The sequence below is a fragment of the Harmonia axyridis genome, chromosome 6 (assembly GCF_914767665.1).
Source record: "Harmonia axyridis chromosome 6, icHarAxyr1.1, whole genome shotgun sequence".
Taxonomy (NCBI): Eukaryota; Metazoa; Arthropoda; class Insecta; order Coleoptera; family Coccinellidae; genus Harmonia; species Harmonia axyridis.
In genome coordinates this window covers 16,655,825-16,675,285 of record NC_059506.1, presented here as the reverse complement: position 1 = coordinate 16,675,285, position 19,461 = coordinate 16,655,825, and the positions used below count along the sequence as shown (strand labels likewise).

The 19,461-nt window shown below is 35.8% G+C and overlaps 1 protein-coding gene across 5 annotated transcripts in view; it reads right to left on the bottom strand.

Annotated features, from left to right (window-relative positions):
* The window catches only part of LOC123681983 (androglobin-like), an 81,386-nt gene that overhangs the window by 58,527 nt on the left and 3,398 nt on the right, over positions 1-19,461 (bottom strand). For 4 of the 5 annotated variants that reach the window (XR_006747747.1, XM_045620361.1, XM_045620359.1 and 1 more), the window contains exons 3-5: positions 17,501-17,771; positions 14,781-15,131; positions 595-793 (exon numbers count right to left, since the gene is read on the bottom strand). Coding sequence is in view for 4 of the 5 variants with exons in the window: in XM_045620361.1 (XP_045476317.1) it covers positions 595-793; positions 14,781-15,131; positions 17,501-17,771 (821 nt within the window). In the remaining variant the exon portion in view is untranslated. Of the gene's footprint in view, positions 1-594; positions 794-14,780; positions 15,132-17,500; positions 17,772-19,461 lie in introns of those variants that run through there. The other variant, XM_045620360.1, reaches the window with a different exon arrangement.

Sequence of the window (19,461 nt, the reverse complement as noted above, 5' to 3'; positions counted from 1 at the left end):
GAAAGATAATTACGGTGTGTTTTATAGTTTTTGTACGCAAATGCTTCGTATTCCAAGAAACGGGGTGTTAACTATTTATTGCTCTGAAATCGGTCTGTAGTTGACGCGCATACGAGTAATGATTTCTTTTTTAACGAAGAATCATTATTGAATTATTATCTTGGCTTTTTACGCATGGGGCCCTGCATTTATGTAAAAAACATCTTAACGCTTATTTTTCAGTTCTTTTATGAGTTATCTATAATAAGATAGTTCTTGATAATGTATTAAAGTGTTCTATTTTTTGCTTGAAAACGGCCCCAGACGAAAAAAAAGGAAAGGAGATTTTTGTCAGAATTTGAACGAGATATTCAAAAATGATTTGTAGTATAAAACATCACAGTGGTTTACAATTTTTTTTCGATCGAAAAATTGAAAATAATAAATGACTTGTATGTTTTTAAGAAAAACTTCAAAACCCCATGGCTAGGAATACGAAGCATTTGCCAACAAAATTATATATCAAACTGTCATTATTGTCAATATTTTTTCATGCAAAATCACCCCCTGTAGTTCGTACTTATTACTGTATAAGAAATGTTTTATCCGTCTAACCTCATGTCCTTGCATAGTGCCATAAAATAATGGCTTTTATTGGAATTTTCCGGGAACGGCAGATATTCTTTGGTAGCGTCCTTCTTGTCCTTCTTCTGTTTATCCACCGTGGGAGACTGCCAAATCACCTCATGATCCTCCCAGGAGTACATCTTTGTGTAAGTTTTACAGATTTCCCACATATCCTTGAGTGGCATCCCTGAAAAAATATTTCACACATATATAGTGCTACTACGAATTGCAACAAGTGCAGGTTTGAGATGCCAATGGCGTTCATAATCCTTTTAGAAGATCAGATGCGCGAGACATTTTTGGTTTTTTTTCTCATTTAGCTTTGGGAGGACAGTGATTCCTCTTCAGATTAATTATGCTACCGTTCTCAATAAAGAGTTCAGATTTCATGTGATTTTGACCGGCGAGATTATCCAACCATTTATTACCATTCTGCATGAACTAGAACACATATTTACGAGCATTACAACGACAGTCAAACATTTTTCCACAAACATATCCTTTTGAGGAGTGGCTTCCACAAAATTAATCGGAGTGAGTAGAAAATACACAATAATAAAATCCTTTGAATTGGAAGAATTTTTGTCTTGTTAATATTCTTGAAGAAAACAGTAGTCCCAATAGTTCAAAGATTGGAAATGCTATCCAGAGGATCGTATATCTCATGACAGTTTGGTTCAAGACCTCCTTCAAGCAATAAACAAAGGACTCATAATATCCCAAAAACTCTTCAAATAATTAATTGAGCAGGTAATTTATTGAATTGAGTCGAAAGATGTTCCTTCAATCTTGGTCAAGTCAAATAATTATGCTATTGTTTCAATTAAAAGTAAAAGTCGTTGTTGCATTTTCCCTATTTGAACCAATAAAATGATGTTATAAATTGTCTTACCAATATAAACTGCTCTCTGCTTCCACACAGCACCGCACTGTATAAGGATGTAAGGGAACAGGGTAAGGATTGAAATGGAACAAAATGGGACTTATACAATGCAAACTGACCTTCTAATGAACTGTAATCCTGATATATTTAAATGTCCGTGAATTAAACCGAAACCGTTATATTAAACACCGAAAACTTTATATTACCAAACCTTAACTTTTCTTTCCGATAACCGATACATCTCATTACTAATCTAACAAAACATACGTCTCGATTTCCCAGAAACCGCGACGTTGCCAAAACTTAACATTATAATAATTCAAAAAGGGCTAAAACATACCCCTCGCCCTGAAAACTCAATTTCAGACACTTTGAAATCAAATACCTTTCATAAATGAACTAGTCAAAATCATCCCCTCTTAGAAGAAAATTCACCAAAAAAAGAAACAAAAACTAACCTACACAATAAAAAATAGTAGTCAACTCTTCTGACTACTGGGTCGGTAAAGGACATACCTTTACTACAGGTCGTGTATAGGTACCTTTACTCGTTTTAAGCATTACATTACGGACTATACCATCTTTTCCGGGATGGACCGCTGTGACTAACGCCAATGGCCAATGCAGTGGTCGCGAATTCTCACATTTTAATATGACAACCGTGCCTACTTCAATATTTGAGCATTTCAAATGCCATTTCTCCCGAGTTTGTAAGGTAGTTGGATACTCTAATTTCCAGCGCTTCCAGAAATCCTGAACCATCCGGTCAATCAGTTGAAAACGATCAAGCCTATTCAACTTGATATCCGACAAATCATGCGATGGAATACATTTTAATGGTGACAATGTTAAAAAATGTGAAGGTGTTAATGCTTCCGGCGCACTCGATTCTGATGACAGACGACAAAGAGGGCGTGAATTCAATAAAGCTTCAACCTGCGTAAGAATAGTGCTGAAATCTTCAAAAGTTAGTTTCTGAGTACCTATTACCTTATAGATCAGATTTTTAGCCGATTTGACGTTGCTCTCCCACAAACCGCCCATGTGGAGTGCCCCGGCCGTATTAAATTTCCACTCAATACCATTCAAAGCTAATTCATTTTGAAAACAAGTTATAAATTGATCCGAATTAATAAATTCATTAATTTCGCGAAGAACCTTTTTAGCACCCACAAAGTTAGTGCCCCTATCTGAATACAGAACATTACAAGTACCCCTTCGAGATAGAAACTGTTTGAAGGCTTGCAAAAAATGATCTGTAGATAAGGAACTGACGAGTTCCAAATGAACTGCTTCTACGCTCATACATATAAACAAACAAACATATCCCTTATATACTTGAGTTTTTCTATTTTTACCGAGTGATATTTCGAACGGTCCAAAGTAATCTACCCCCGTTTGAGAAAACACTTTTGTTGGATTCACTCTAGAAGCAGGCAAATTCGCCATCAGAGGATAATTATTTCTGGGCTTTACCCTAAAACAATGATTACAGGCATGTATTTGCTGTCGTATAACATTACGACCACCCACTATCCAATAGTTTTGTCTCAACAACGCTTCCAAAACAAATGAACCAGTATGGAGATTTATTTTATGATAGTATTGAATTAATTTTACTGTAAAAGGATCTTTGCCTGGAAGTAGAATAGGGTGTTGGCTAGTAAACTTGAGCGAAGAATTTTCTAATCGCCCCCCCACCCTGAGTACTCCATCTTGGATGAAAGGAGTCAATTTGCGTAATTTTTCATAGATCTCTTTTTCTGAATTCAATAACCTTATTTCCTATCCGAATGCTTTATTCTGAACAATTTTTATCAATACGATCTCCGCTTTTTTCAAATCATCTGCTATAATGAATTTCCTCTTGGAAAGCTTTTTCAAAAATCTAAGTACCCAAACCGTAATCCGTAAAATAGAAATCCACGACGAAACTCTCGAAAACATTGTATAAAACGATTCATTCGCTACATTTTGAATAGATACATAACACCCAGTGTGCTTTATTTCTTCTTCAGAATCTCTTAAACAAGTCTCCCTAGTGATAGGCCACTCTCTGTCTGAAGATTGTAACCAAATTGGACCGGACATCCATAAAGGATTATCAATTAATTGTGACGGAATACAACCTCTAGACAAAATATCAGCGGGATTTTTTTCTCCGGAGATGTGAAACCATTGTGCTTTTGGACTATTTTCTTTCATCTGGCATACCCGATTCGCCACATATATGTCTTTCAGAAATACAGTATTCAACCATTGAATAACCGTCGAAGAATCTGAAAAGGCTATTATTTTCGAGATGATAATTCGTTTTTCAAACTCTTCTGTAACACGTTTTACTAATTGGGACAAAAGTACAGCCGCAGCTAATTCCAATCTAGGAATTGTAATTAATTTAGTCGGAGATACTTTAGATTTTGCACATAATAAATTAACAACGATTTTACCATCATTTCCAATTGTTCTCACGTATCCATCTTTACTCGCATCTGCAAAACCAATCAACATAATAGGAGACGTTGTCACAACACCAGAATGTCGTGCAAACTGAAAATGCTCAGTATCGGCCATTCTTTTCTCAATATTGACCAACTTTTTAATATATCCTCCGTTACATCATCATGTATGTAGGATGGGCAGCATATGGCAAACTTCGTGATGTCTTCAAGAGCGATATTCCAACCAAGCTGAAGAGAAAGGCTTTCAACATGTGTGTTCTACCCGTTCTAACCTACGGTGCAGAGACCTTAACCCTGACCAAAGCATCGGCAAGAAAACTGCAGAAAACGCAGCGCAGGATGGAACGATCGATGCTGGGAATAAGTCTAAGAGACAGAATTCGAAACGAGGAGATTCGCAGAAGGACGGGTGTGGATGATGTTTTGGAGAGAGTGACGAGAGCTAAATGGAGGTGGGCAGGACATGTTGCAAGATCTAACGACGGAAGATGGACGAGGAAAATTCTGGAATGGCGACCAAGAGCAGACAAGCGAAGCCGAGGCCGACCTCCAACGAGATGGACCGATGACTTGAAAAGAATCCACACCAACTGGATGGAAGCCGCACAGAATAGAGAAAGATGGAAATGCCTTGGGGAGGCCTATGTCCAGCAGTGGACGGTTTAGGGCTGAATGATGATGATGATGACATCATCATCCCAACCACAAGTCCGTTTCCACAATTGCTTGATTAAAAGTTTTAAGTGTAATATAAATGGTGCAAGCAGTCCCAATGGATCATAACATCGAGCCACAGTCGACAATATTATACGCTTCGTACATTTTGAATCTGGAACTTGAAAGAAAAATTTTAAATAATCAGTCTCCGGGTTCCAGTACATACCCAAAATTTTTGTGTCTGTTCCAAATGTTACCGAATTTACAAGTTTTTGATCAGTAGGAATTAACTTCAATTGATCGAGAGAGTTAGAAGACCACTCAACTAACTCGAATTTTCCTTCTGCGAATAATGACACTGTGAATACAAATCAAATGCTTCCTCTTCGGAACTAATGCTGCAAACTAAATCATCTATGTAAACATCTGTCGAAACTATTTTCGTTGCTAAAGGATAACTACATCCATTTTCTTTTATCAATTGCTTTATAGTACGAAGAGCTAAATATGGACTTGATTTTACCCCAAATGCTAAACGATTGAATTCAAATACCTGACCCGGATCATCAGGACTGAAACGCCAAAGCAATCTTTGAAACCTCCATTGATAATCAATTAATTTTATTTGATGATGCATTCGTCGAATATCCGCTGTAATCGCTATTCGAAACAACCTGAAATTCAGCAATAAAGAAAATAGATCGGTTTGTAGTTTTGGACCACCATGTAAAATGTCGTTCAACGAAACATCATTATCGGATGATGTACTAGCATCTAAAACCTTACGAATTGGTGTACTCGAACTACCTTGCTTAACAATAGCATGATGAGGAATGTAATAGGCAGGTTCTGAATCTTTTAAATATTCATCCTCAACCAAATGCATATAACCTAACTGAATTGCTTCTTTCATTATCTCATTATAAGTCAAACGAAACTCCGGAAATTTCGCCAACCTTCTTTCTAATGAATAGAGCCGAATCAATGCCGTTGTCTTAGAATTACCCAATGTGTTCGGAGAATTCTTAAAAGGAAGCGCTACCGTGAAACGTCCCTCGTAATCTCTATTAAAAGATGTAGAAAACAAATTTTCGCATATTTCTTCAGCTGGGTCCGGCAAAATATTCTTTGGAACTTGTTCCATCTCCCAAAATTCATAAACCAAGTCATTTAACCCTTAAACTAAAGAATACACCAAACTCCCGTTTTGACTCTAACTTACGAACCTTTCCCATAATCATATGACCAAATACCGTTTGTACCGCCACTGGAGATCCCGATGCTGATGGTACCGAATTATCCACAATAATCGCGAAAAGATCCGCCCCCATAATGCCATCAACTTCAGCCGGTTCGTCAAATTGTTCATCTGCCAATTGGATATTTCCAAAATTCTTCAAAACACCGCGATCAATTTTGGCTATTGGAAGTTTATCCGTAATTTTATCTACTAAAAATGCATCAATCGAATATTTTTCAGTAAAATCATACCTAGACGAAACAATGATACTTGTAACACCTTTGATTGAATTTGAATTAGATCCAACCCCATTAATTGACGTTGAACATTGTGAAAACTTCAATCCTAATTTCTTACAACACCTACTTATAAGTAAGTAAGTTAACCTGACTGCCACTATCTACAAAAACCTAGCTGTTTTCAAACCACCCGAACCGTTCAAAACATTTACCACAACCATCGACAACAAAACAGTATGAGTATCCCGATCGCCCAAAGCAGTAGCACAAAAATTGTTATTTGTTGAAACCAACGTATTTGTATTCGAATCCGATTTCGAATTTGGATATTTTTCCAGTTCACCCTGTATACGTACCAAATGTAGTAGGAAGTGGTGTTTTCTAGAACACTCTGAACATAATTTGTCTGAAGGACAGTCTCTTACCCCGTGATTTGGCAATAAGCAATTGTAGCACCAGTTGTTATCCCGTACTGTTGCATATCGTTTAGATGGCGACAGTTGTTTAAATTTATCACATCTACTCAACAAATGATTTTTCCGATTACAAAAAATACATATATTCGACCGATCCATTTCTACGCAAGAATTATTTTGATGTACAAGAAAGGACTTCGAATTACAAGTTTTATAGCTATCACCTCTACTAGTGGTTGATTGCTGATTTAGAGCCAAAATTTTCGATTGTTCCTTAACAAACTTAATCACATTTTCATAGGTAGGTATTCCATTACCCCTAATAGTCATTTCAAACGATCTCACCGTATCAGTATCAAGCTTAGAAAGGGCCTGATGCATTAAAATGAAGTCCGACATATCATCTAATTTAAGCTTCTTCAAAGCCTGTACCGCACAATCAAATTTTTCCAAAAATATATTGAGACCCTTAGATGACTCACCCTGTATCGATTTGAACTCTAAAATTTGGCACAGATAATTAGTTGCAAGAGCGCGCTTATCCTGATATTTTTCCACAAGCGAATTCCAGTTGATTTCATAATTTTCTCCAGTAGGAGCTAATGAAGAACAAATAGTCAACGTAGATCCTTTCAAACGACCTACTAAATAATTCACTTTATCAGTATCCGTAAGTAACTTATTTTCATGTAACAAACTTTTGAATATTGAATAAAAGGTTTCCCATTCTCTAATATTTCCCGAAAATTCCGGCAATTAAATCTTCGGTAGTGTAGGAAGATTACGTATCAATCCCGAACTTCCCTGAGGATCAACATTAATCAAAGAAACATCATTCTGACTTTGTTCTCGTTCCAACTTAGCAACTGTAACTTGAATGTGACAACACATTTCATCAATCGTTCTAAATATATTGAAGTCTCGTTCGAACTCATCATTAATTTCAAAACTGAGCTCTGTTATATCGTCTATTATTTTCAGTAGGTCATTCTTTGTTGAATTAATTGAACTGACCATAGTTAAAAATTTAGTTTTAGCTCCTTCACTTGTTAATGATTTTGACAAATCCAATAAATTCTGCAGTATCGAAAATAAAGATTCTTTTTTAGCAATAAGCATTTTCATTTTCCGTTCAGTTGACGTTCCACCCATTGTGTTGAAAGTCAAGTGCGCAGAATACTCGAAAACTAACCCCGCTAGTCTAAACTGTGAATTGAATACTTTTGTGTACGCTTGGCAACAAGGCTTACTCTGGGACCCGAATCGTATTCGACAACCGCTGAAAAAATACAAAAAACTACCGCACGTTTTTACTTCGCTCAATACCTTATGAACGAACAAAATAAACCGAATGAATATTTCCAAATGAAATTATAAGAATGAAATGAAAATGTGTTTCGATACTCTGTATACCGATTGAAACCAAAATAAATGTAACTGAAACTTTAATTAAAGTTCAAATATCCCGTGCTCGAAGAACCAAAAAATGTTGCATTTTCCCTATTTGAACCAATAAAATGATGTTATAAATTGTCTTACCAATATAAACTGCCCTCTGATTCCACACTGCACCGCACTGTATAAGGATGTAAGGGAACAGGGTAAGGATTGAAATGGAACAAAATGGGACTTATACAATGCAAACTGACCTTCTAATGAACTGTAATCCTGATATATTTAAATGTCCGTGAATTAAACCGAAACCGTTATATTAAACACCGAAAACTTTATATTACCAAACCTTAACTTTTTTTTCCGACAACCGATACATCTCATTACTAATCTAACAAAACATACGTCTCGATTTCCCAGAAACCGCGACGTTGCCAAAACTTAACATTATAATAATTCAAAAAGTGCTGAAACCGTCGTCATTTGGAATCCAAATTTATCGTTACAGTATACAGGGTGTTTTTTATTTATTTATTTATTTATTTATTTATTTATTCACAATAATATACAAGTGAATAATTTTAACCCATCAACATATTCCATGGGGCGTCAATACATCAATAAATTCTAGTTCAAAGTAGTTAAATAAGTCTCATCAAATCTATAATAATCAAATGTAAATATAAATAAAGTCAAAATTTAAAATAAATCTATAATAATCAAATGTAAATATAAATAAAGTCAAAATTATAATAAATTAACATTGAAATAAATTAAATAAAATCAATAAATTAACATTCAAAACAGGTTAAATCTTTAGACATTGATAGTCAATAATCGAGTATAAGACAAACATTATACATACATGACAAACTATTCAAAATGGCTAATCCAAAACTCATTCATTGTGTAGAAGGCTTTTTTGTACAGAATTTTCTTTATTTCATGTTTCAACTTATTTTTGTTCATAACTTTGAAAGCTTCAGGGATCTTATTATATACTTGTATGGCCTCATGGTTAATGCTTAGCTGAGTCGCCGCGACCCTATTATATGGTGTTGAAAAGTTCCTCGCATTCCTTGTGGTGTAATTGTGGAACTCTCCATTTCGCGTCAGTTTTTCCTTGTTGTCGTGGATGTATAGGATGCAGGAAAGTATGTACAAACAGGTGAGTGTGAGTATGTTCTCCTCTTGGAAGTGACTCCTACAGCTTTCAGCACTCCCCAATCCACACAATATACGAATTGCATTTTTTTGTTTTGTAAAAATCTTCTTCATTTCAGGTCCACCACCCCAAAACAGCAACCCATAATTCAAAACACTACTGAAATATCCATAATAAGCGATTTTGGCTGCTTGCTTTCCTGCCAATTGTTTAGATCTTCTAATGAGGTAAGTAGCTACTGACAATTTCTTTTCTAATTCTTCTATGTGTTTCCAGAACTTCAAATTCGGTTCCAGATATATACCCAGGAATTTCAGGTTCATCTCAGTCGCGGGTTTAGTTTCAAAGGTGAGATATTGTGTCTTATCCCTGTTTATTTTGAACTTATTTGCACTAAACCATAGTTCAGCCTGTTCGAGGATCTTTGATGAAATATCATTGAGCTCTTCTTCTGTAGTACCAATTGTGAGGAATGAAGTGTCATCAACAAAGAGCACTGTGCTGTGTGATTTAACATTTGGAGGTAGGTCATTCATGTATATCAAAAATAATAGAGGCCCCAGTATGGACCCTTGAGGAACTCCACACTCCACACATCCCCAGTCCGAGTACCTATCCTGAATACAAACTCTTTGATATCTACCTTGCAAGTAACTACTGATCAACTTCAGCGGGACACCTCTAATGCCATAGCTCTCCAACTTCTGCAGCAAGATATCATGTTTAAGGGTATCAAACGCCTTACTCAGATCGCATGCCATCAGCCTGCACTTCTTTCTTGAGTCCAAAGCATCTGCAACCTCAACCAGCACCGAAGTTATTGCTGTACTTGTGGGCTTATTTTCTTGGAAACCATGTTGTTCGTGACATATAATATTGTACTTCGTGAAAAATTTCGAAAGTCTATCCTTCAAAGCAATCTCGAATATTTTGGAGAGGCTTGGGAGTATTGAAATAGGCCTGTAGTTTGAAGGTTCAGATTTATCTCCTCCTTTGAATACAGGAATTATTTTGGCACGTTTTAACTGATCAGGAAAATAACCTTCACTGTAGCATCTCGTTATAATCTCTGCCAAAGGCTCTGCTATACTTGGAATAATCAGCTTCAACATGCTCGGTGACATGTCATAGATATCTCTACATTTTTTACCCTTGAGCTTCTTCGCTATCTTCAGGACATCTATTTCAGTTATTTCTCTTAAGAAAAATGAATTTCGCATGAAATTTCCTGCTTTTTTCCGTAGGTCTCCAGAACTAACGTCAACTTTTGGGCAGTTTTTCTCAATATCTTTACCTATTTTCAAAAGATGTTCGTTTAAGGTCATAGGATTTATTTCTGCTTCATCATGGTGTTTATTTTTTCCTTGATTACCCCTTATAACCGTCCATATTTCCCTGGTTTTGTTTGATGAGTTCTTAATTTTTCTAAGATTGTCTTTCCTCTTTATTTCAACCAATTTTTCCCTGTATAATCTTTTACAAACATTATATGCTTTTCCACTATCTGAATCTCCTTTTATATGATGTATCACTGAAAGCGCATCTAACCTGTTCTTCAATTCCTTGATCTCCCTGTTTTTCTTCAGCTTTGACACCCAATATCCTCTCTCAACTTTCAAAACCTTTTGAGGGCAAGTTAACTCATAGATCTCTAGAATTTAGGCCCAGAACCGATCAAAGATCTGTCCCGCAGATAAGTCGGAATATACAAAATCCCAGCACTGACCTGAGAGTACCTCAATGAATCGATCTATATTTTGTCTACCCCGATTTCTTACTGATTTACTTTTTCTTTTCTTAGGTTTCATTAACATACCAGAACATCGTAACACCTGTCCTCTATGGTCCGAAATATGTGGTTCTATCGTACATGGATCAGAGTCTGTATCACTATTTGAATATATATTATCAATTAAAGATGTAGTTTCAATTGATACTCTAGAAGGTTCGTTAAATTTAGCTTGGAGATTGAACTCACCCATTAGATTCTGCAGGTTTCTTCCATTTGTATTGCATCTTATTAAGTCACTGTTGAAGTCTCCAGCAACATAGATTTCTTCATAACCCAGATTCATGCACCCCAACTCATCCAAACACGACCGAAAATTTGTCAGAAACACCTCAAAATCTCCTTGTGGTGGTCTGTATACCCCAATTATAATTTTTCTATGTAGTCTCTCATAAACTCCTGCCAATTCAATGTGATTTTCCACAGAGTATTTCCTCACACACTCCAGTGGCAACATTTTCGAGTCATCTCTGTGAAGGATCAGAACTCCACCATATCCATTTGGTCTAGAATAATGGGCACCCAAGACAAAGTTCTGCACTATTAGTTGTTCAGTATGATTTTCCTTCAACCAGTGTTCAGTCAACACAGCAACATGTATATCTTCCTCTTCCAAGACCTTTTCTAGGAGTTCAACTTTATTTGTGATTGATCTTATGTTCAAGTTTAAAATGTTGTATGTCTTATCCTTGATGTTTTCTCTGTCCACGAAAAAATCGGTATCTTCTGACAGTCACTCCTTGAGGCCAAAACTCAGGCTTACTAACTTCTTCAAGTAGTTTATAATCTATTCCTACTTTGAAGGCTCTGCTTGAACTTCCTTCGTTCGAAATTAATTCCACCTGTGACTTTTTCCCTGGAAATTTATCCGAGAGGAACTTCATGACGTCCTCTGTTGTACATTTCATATTAATTTTCCCTACATATAGCCATGCTTTTTGTTCCGCTGATTGAAGTGCGCTGTTTATGTTTTCGTTTGTTCCCCTGATTTGGAGGTTATTTCTAGATGTTCCCTGTCTATGAATCGCTGCCACAGAATCCATGTTGTTATGAGTAGTTCTGTTAGTATTGTTTATATTTGTGATTTCTGTTTTTTTGTAGATTTCTGTTTACCGTCTGGTTTTCCTTTGTGACGCTAGATGGTGCTATTTTAGGGATGCCTTTCGTTTCATCAAATGAGACGGATCTCTGACGTGACATTACCGGTTGACTTAACAGTAGTTCATTTGCGCTACTCACATTTGACGGTTCTGACTTCGAGGCCCCATTGACATCCACTGGGATTTGTTTACAATTTGTGTTATATCTTTTTTTATTGTCTTCTGATATAACCTGACTTTTTCTAGCATCTTCCTTTTTCATTAATTCTATTATCAATTCTTGATCTTTTACTCTTTTTTCCAATTGGGTAATTAGTTTCTCACTCAAAGTTTTATCCATCTTGATATGCTTGCTGTCCAAGGCGCTTTCCGAATTTCGGTCTTGTGAATTTTCCACTTTTGAACTTTCCCCTTCACTTAATTTGGAAAGGGCCACCAATACTACTCCACCAATTTTAGCACTTGCTGGTAACTTTTTGAAAATGATATATTCAATCAAGTCATCTTTTTTCCATTTATTCAGTTCGGTTTGAAGTTGCACTACATTCACTTCAGCCATCTTGAATATAATTCATAACTAATCAACATCACAACATATTTCATCAGATTAGAGCATTCTCAATAGAATATGATATCAGAATATGATGCTGATTTGAAAAAAAATATCAATAAAGAAGAGCTGAAAGTATTATTGTAACTCTCGATAGATTCTTGATGAAAAAAAATTGAGTTGAAGAATTATTTTTGATTTGGAAAAGTGGAACAGTACTTCAAATCTGAGGATCTTGATTTTTGTAAATTAACAGACACATGAGGTTTTTCAATAAGATGTTTCATTTTGAATAGCCCGCTATCTGCGCAGTTGTCACTTTTGAAGCACATTTGACCACTAAAACTAAAGATGGAACTATACATTATACATTCTCTAAAGAAATGGTGAAAACTTTGATTTCACAATTCGTAAAATTAGATGACTTTTGACTCGTCCTAAAATTGCACCATCTCGGTCGGCAAAACCGGTGGAAATTTTGAGCATTTGGGACAAGTTAGTGATGTGAATTGAATCGAAACCGTGTGCGCCGCTCAACAACAACTGAGAATATTCATAACACTCTTGAGAAATGGAATATTTATTTTGAAATCCACAAAATTATTTTAATTTTACATTGAAGTTGTTATTTTCGCAGTGAATTACATGCACATTGCGATATCTCATTGTACCTATATCAAATTTTTTGAAATTGCATGATTACCGGAAATTTGGCCATTAACGAACGTAACCGTGGTATTCGGGATACGAAGCTATATGTATATTCTGAAAATTTCAAGATACCTACTAGATCTTGCCGTTCCATAGTTATTGTGTTCACGGCCGATTAATAAAAACGGCAGGAAAGAATGAATTCTGAAGACACATTCGTCATCATTGAGGCAAATATTATCGTTTGGGGCAATTTCCGTTCCAAAATCCGAATATTAAAGAAATTGAGACGAAATGATAGAGCGATCTGGCTGGAAAAGGAGCGTTCGAAAAAGAAAGTATTTTCAATCAATAACGATTACAGAGGTGCAGAAAATGTCAACATAGGAATGTGGAATGGCATTAGGTCGCCTTTTCTGATGAATCTCGATTAGAGAATCGGGATTCAACAGAAAAGGCGGAACTCATGTGAACCAAAGAGTTGGTTCACATGATGTCCGAAGAAGGGTTAGACGACGTCGGGAAGGAAGACGTGAACCTCAGTTTGATGTTGAGCGTCATGTACACCGGACAGTAGGCGTTATGGTATTGGGTGCTATTGCACCTTCAAGTAGGTCTTTATTCGAGGTAACATGACAGCGCTGCGTTACCTTCAAGAAATAGTGGAGCCATATGTTTTCCCTTACCTCAACCGGCTCGAGAATCCAATATTTCAACATATATAATGCCCGACCTCATGTTGCCAGAGTTAGTTTGAACTCTTAAACGATGTTTAAGACATCGTGGGTAGAAGGCTTGGAAATTTACCCCAGCCCCCACGGACTTTGGCGGCTCTGAGACATGAAGTGCAGGTAGCTTGGGTTAGTATCTCTCAAGAAGAATTAGACCACCTTATTGCATCAATGCCGAGACGTGATGGGGAGTCTATATATAATCACGGTGGACGAACACATTATCAACAAATTTATTAAAAAAAATTGAAAACCCTTCGTTTTTCCCCAAATTTCAATCATTTATTTCTTGCTATACTATCTATGTTTTACCAAAAAAAATTTGAATTTTAACAGCTCCTTCTGGGTGTTGCAGTTTCTTTGTCAGTTGGTATATTCTCCGACTTCCTTGTTAACCCATTAAACATCTGAAATCTTTTTATTTTCCACCTTTTCTACCATTTCCCAAGTTTCATTTTTTTTCAGACAAATTATTTCCCTATCCATTGCTTTAAACCAAAATTTGCGTTCCCCTGATTTAATTGAATTCTGAAATGAACTTGGAATATCGCTTCTACATAATTTTACAGCGGTAATATAATTTACCGCTGTATAATAGTCATCGAAATGTTTTGATGGACGTGTATCTTTGCGATCTCTTTGTATTTGAATTAATACCTTCTTCAAGATTATTAGTTTCATTTTATTCATCATCTACTTAATTCTTTCATTCCTTCTATTCCATCATTTTCTTTATTGAGTATTATTCAGTATTATTCTCATCTATAGTTCAATACACTTCTTACCTTCTTCTACTATAATAATTATTTTCATCTGAATTCATTGTTTCATTTTGATTTACAAAATAAAATTCTTTTTGAAAATTCTGTACTTAATTAGTATTTTTAAAGCAAACATACCTTTCAGTTCCACCTTTTGGAGTACCCATCCTGTCAGACAGTGGACGATGTTGAAATCCAGCAAATCCTTGTCCTTGTTCATAGTCAAATTAGCCAGTTTGAGTAGAGCCTTGGATAGCAAGAATGGCCAGAGAACCACTTCCGGCAGAGGGGCTTCTTTTTCCGGCTTTTGCGTTTTTTGCTTTTCTTTCTCCTTCATCTCTACTGTCGAAAATCTGATTTTGGAGGAAGGCTTCGGGGGAATATGGAGGGATGGCAATAGGACATGTCCGGTAACGTCCACTGGGAGATAGTCGTCTATAACCACCTTCCTCCAGGCACCAAGCCAAAAAAGCCGAACGAAATATTTCCCTGGAATTTAAATGGATGACTAACAGTCTAAATCACAAGGAAATATTTGCATACAGGGTGTATTTAATGCACTATATCTCGAAATACAAGTTGTTCCTACATTAGAGGAACAAACTAAAATGACTGATTTGTTGGATAATCTTAAGGAAAAAAGTCCTATAAACATGTGAGCTATACAGGATTTTAAAGATTGATTTTTTTCTTCAAGTTTGTTTTTTTTTCTTCTAGCTACGTGCCAAGTAAAACTTGTAGCGCTTCTATCGGCCTCCGTCGATTTGTCGTTGGCCGATAAAGGCTACAAGTTACACCTATAACATGTAGCTAAAGGGAAGAATTTCCCCAAATGTAAGAAACTTGATAATCACAAATCCACATGGTTTTATCAGTAAACGATCTCCAGTCACAAACTTGATGTGTTTCACCCAAATAGTATACAGCAGTTTTGAGAACTATGCACAAGTCGACACTATTTATTCAGACTTTTCGAAAGCCTTTGATAAGATAAATCACCAAAGACTACTGAGTAAATTTGATGCATTTGGTTTGCTCTTGCTTTTTTTAGATCTCATCTAACCAGAAAAAAATTATATGTAGAACATCGAGGTCATAAATCATACACCTTCACAGCATCTAGCGGAGCACCACGGGGCAGCGTCTTATCCCCCTTATTTTTCTCTATTTTCATAAACGATAAATGCGAAAAATTTTCGAGTTTCGTGCTTTTATCCGCAGACAATCTGAACTTATTTCGTCCCATTCTTTCATTGAATGACCTTATGCTTCAAAAAGACATTGATCATCTATTCAACTCGTGCACTGCCAATGAGTTACCTCTGAACTTACAGAAATATAAATACATGACTTTTAGTCTAAAAGTTGATACTTTTCAACATCTATTTGCAATAATTAACCATAAAATAACCCAATGCTCAGAAACCAAAGATTTGGGTATCGGGTTTGAACCTAAGCTGAACTTTGGCATACATTTGAACAAAACTATACTACAAGCCAAAAGAATGATCGGCCTAATATTCCGCACTTGCCATGACTTTCGGAACATCGAATGCTTCACCAAACTTTTCAATTCTTTTGTAAGATCACGACAAGAATACAGTTCCTTAGTATGAGCACCTATACAATATAATGTACAAATCCAATAGGTGGAAAATTCATGAAGTATATGACCTACAAATTGGATGGTGTGTACCCCCAGCAGGAATGTAGCAACGAAATACTACTAAAAAGATTCTCTTCCTTATCTTTGGAAAATAGAAGAACATATTATTCATGCATTTTTGTATATAAAATTATACATGGTTTGGTAGACTGCCCTGATCTGCTCTACAAACCCAACTTTCATATTCCACGCCAGAGTGACAGAAGGGAGTCTTGATTCTACTTACAATCAGTTAGAACAACTTGGGCACCAAATCCTCAATCCATACAATATGTAAAAAATTCAATGAAATGTGCTCCCTTGCAGATATGTATGAGGACTGCTTTGGTCATTTCAAATATAAAATAAAATCAACTTTATTTCAAAATTGTGCCAGATAACGTATTTATGTATTATTTTTGTTAAACTTTATAATTTAGTAAAAAACTTTATTTCAAAATCGTGTCGGGCAACTGTGGATTTATATACTTCTAATTATTTTTGTTAATCTTTACGACTTAGAAAGAATAAAATATTTCAAAATTGTATTGGGTAACTTTACTTCTATTTCTCATTATTTTTTTGTTAATCTTCATGATTTTGTTGAAATATTGTAATATATAAAAATTATTATTATAACGAAATATTGTCTTGTAATTGGGTTCTCTCCTGTTAGACAGTGACAATTAGAAATATAATAAACCAGAACTTTCCTTGGTTGAAATATTACACAACAAGCACCTCTCTTGAAACTTGAATATATACATCACATCGAATCACCCTCGTTGCTATAGTACCCTGTTGAAATTGAGAATATATTCCTGAATTGGAATTGAAGTACTGTCGTTCCCTTCTGAGATCAGGTATTTTAAAAGCTGAAAATCATCTGCTGAAGAAAGTTGATTTTATTCATCGTAATAGTCCAAAGAAACAATGAACCCCAATTTGTTTGAAATAAGTTAACTAATTTTGTGTAGAGTGAAAAAGTCGACCGTTGTAAAATTTGATTTTAGAATCTGTAAATACCTGTGTAGAAGTTTCGTTTCATAATAAACTTAACCACCCCTAAAAATTTATCAAAGAGTCTTAGCGCTACAATTTTTGCACAAGCGGGCAATTATAACGTTACACATCAAAGGTGCAAATGTACCAATTAGCGTTTTTTATAAGTTGGTCAAGTAAATTTAAAAGGGCTAAATAACAATGATTTCACCTGTGGTGTTCACCTGAGGACTGTGAGTTGTACCAGCTCCCGCCTTGCTACCTCCGTAGATGTGGTGCCAGGGCTTCCAGGGGCCGCTTGCATTAGGAACGAATTTCGAGGTAGTAGCTTCGGTGGCGAAGTTGGTGGTGAACGCAAGGTACTCCAGGATGTGAATACTCGATATAAAACTGCGCATAAATGCACTGTTGACCAAATGGGAACTGGGTTTAAGAAGATCGGAGTACCCAATCTCGCCCTCCGTGTAGACGACGAGTTGGTACTGAAATGTGAATATGTATTTTATGTTACCAAAGCTTAGCAGACTATCACAAAATTATAGAGGGTGATTCACCGCGATGACCTATTAGACTAAACTAATAATAATCTTGTTCCGAAAATTTACATGTTGCCGTTTGAGACAATCTTATTTCTCCCTTAAATATTTTCAGACATCTATTACAACTTCCGGTTATACCGGAAACTGACTACTTCTTTCTCATTTCAAGTGGCACACTCAGTATATTAATGTAAAATAAAATTAGTGCGAATACGTAGGAATTTGAATGTTGGATGAGTAAGAGCCCGTTCACATGATGAGCGGTTTCCGCGCGGTTTGAAACCGCGCGTTTACAAGTACATGAATTTTCTTCGAAGCGTACACATGCCTCCGCGCGTTTTTATGGACCGCGCGTAGAGCGCGGTTCTAGAGCTTGCCCGTAGTAACCGCGCGTTGGCGCGCGGTTTGAGATCATAGGTTTCTAATGTAACCGTTCAGATGACCGCGCGGGCACGAGCTGATAGATGCCAGAGACGTATTTACATATTTTCCTTCGATCCGTTCGGTCAGAAATATTTCAAAATGGAACCGGACGCTCCTAAATTATTCATAAATGAAATTGAGAATTTTACTGTAATATGCGACATAACAAGTAGTGTTTATTCGGATAAAAACTCAAGGAGACGGGCTTGGGAAGAACTCAACATCATATCCTGTGAAGGAGATGCTAATGAAGAAAAAAAATGTATTATGTGACCACATAAAATAATATAATAATAAAATGATAGTAGCTCTTTATTTAGAAATCATGAGATACACGTAGAACAAATACAAATGAAGAGAAATAGTATCAAAATAACATTCACCTACCACTTAACAGCAGAAATCTACTATACTAAGTATATGGTTCTAATTATAATTATTCAGCAATAAATTAAATATTATATTCTTAAATGGTTTATAATTATTTATTTCTTTGATTTCATTAGGCAGTCTATTGAAAAACTTTGAACAACTGTATTCTAGCTGCTGTTTGTGTTGAATTTAATTTACATTTTGGAAAATAATGATATTGTACTTGTGTTATATTTATTTTGATATTCTGATATGATAGGAGAAAACATTTATTTTTCCGCATAAATAGTACTTAGAAAAATAATTTTTCTACATTTGATGTAATTTTGCGTCCGTTTGAAAATAAACCGGTGTGAACTTAGCAGACTGTTTGACGGAAACGTCCGCAGGCGTTGTCCAGTGGCGTGCGGCAAAAAACTTTTTTTTTATGGAAATATCCACTAGATCGGATATAAATTCAGGAAGTGGGTTCCGTATAGTATTCAGAGTCTCCGTTGGAGGAAATATTGTTTTTTTATAGATCTCGGTATATTTTCGCAAATTATTCAAATTATCATCTGTCTAATTTGAAAAATTCGTATCTCCGGCAAATTCGAAGATGATTTAAGTAGGATCAGTTCTAATTGATGAATAATAGAAACTATTCGATCTATAATTACCTATCAAAACTTAAAAAAGTTTAATTTTCACCTAAATCTGATACTGAATCCAGATTCAAACCGAAATGTAGAATTCAAACTGAATACGGGCCATTACTGAAACGAGCGGTCACCGCTTGGCAACCGCGTTCCATGTGAACGGTATCCAATTATCAACCGCTCATTCAACCGCGCGTAGA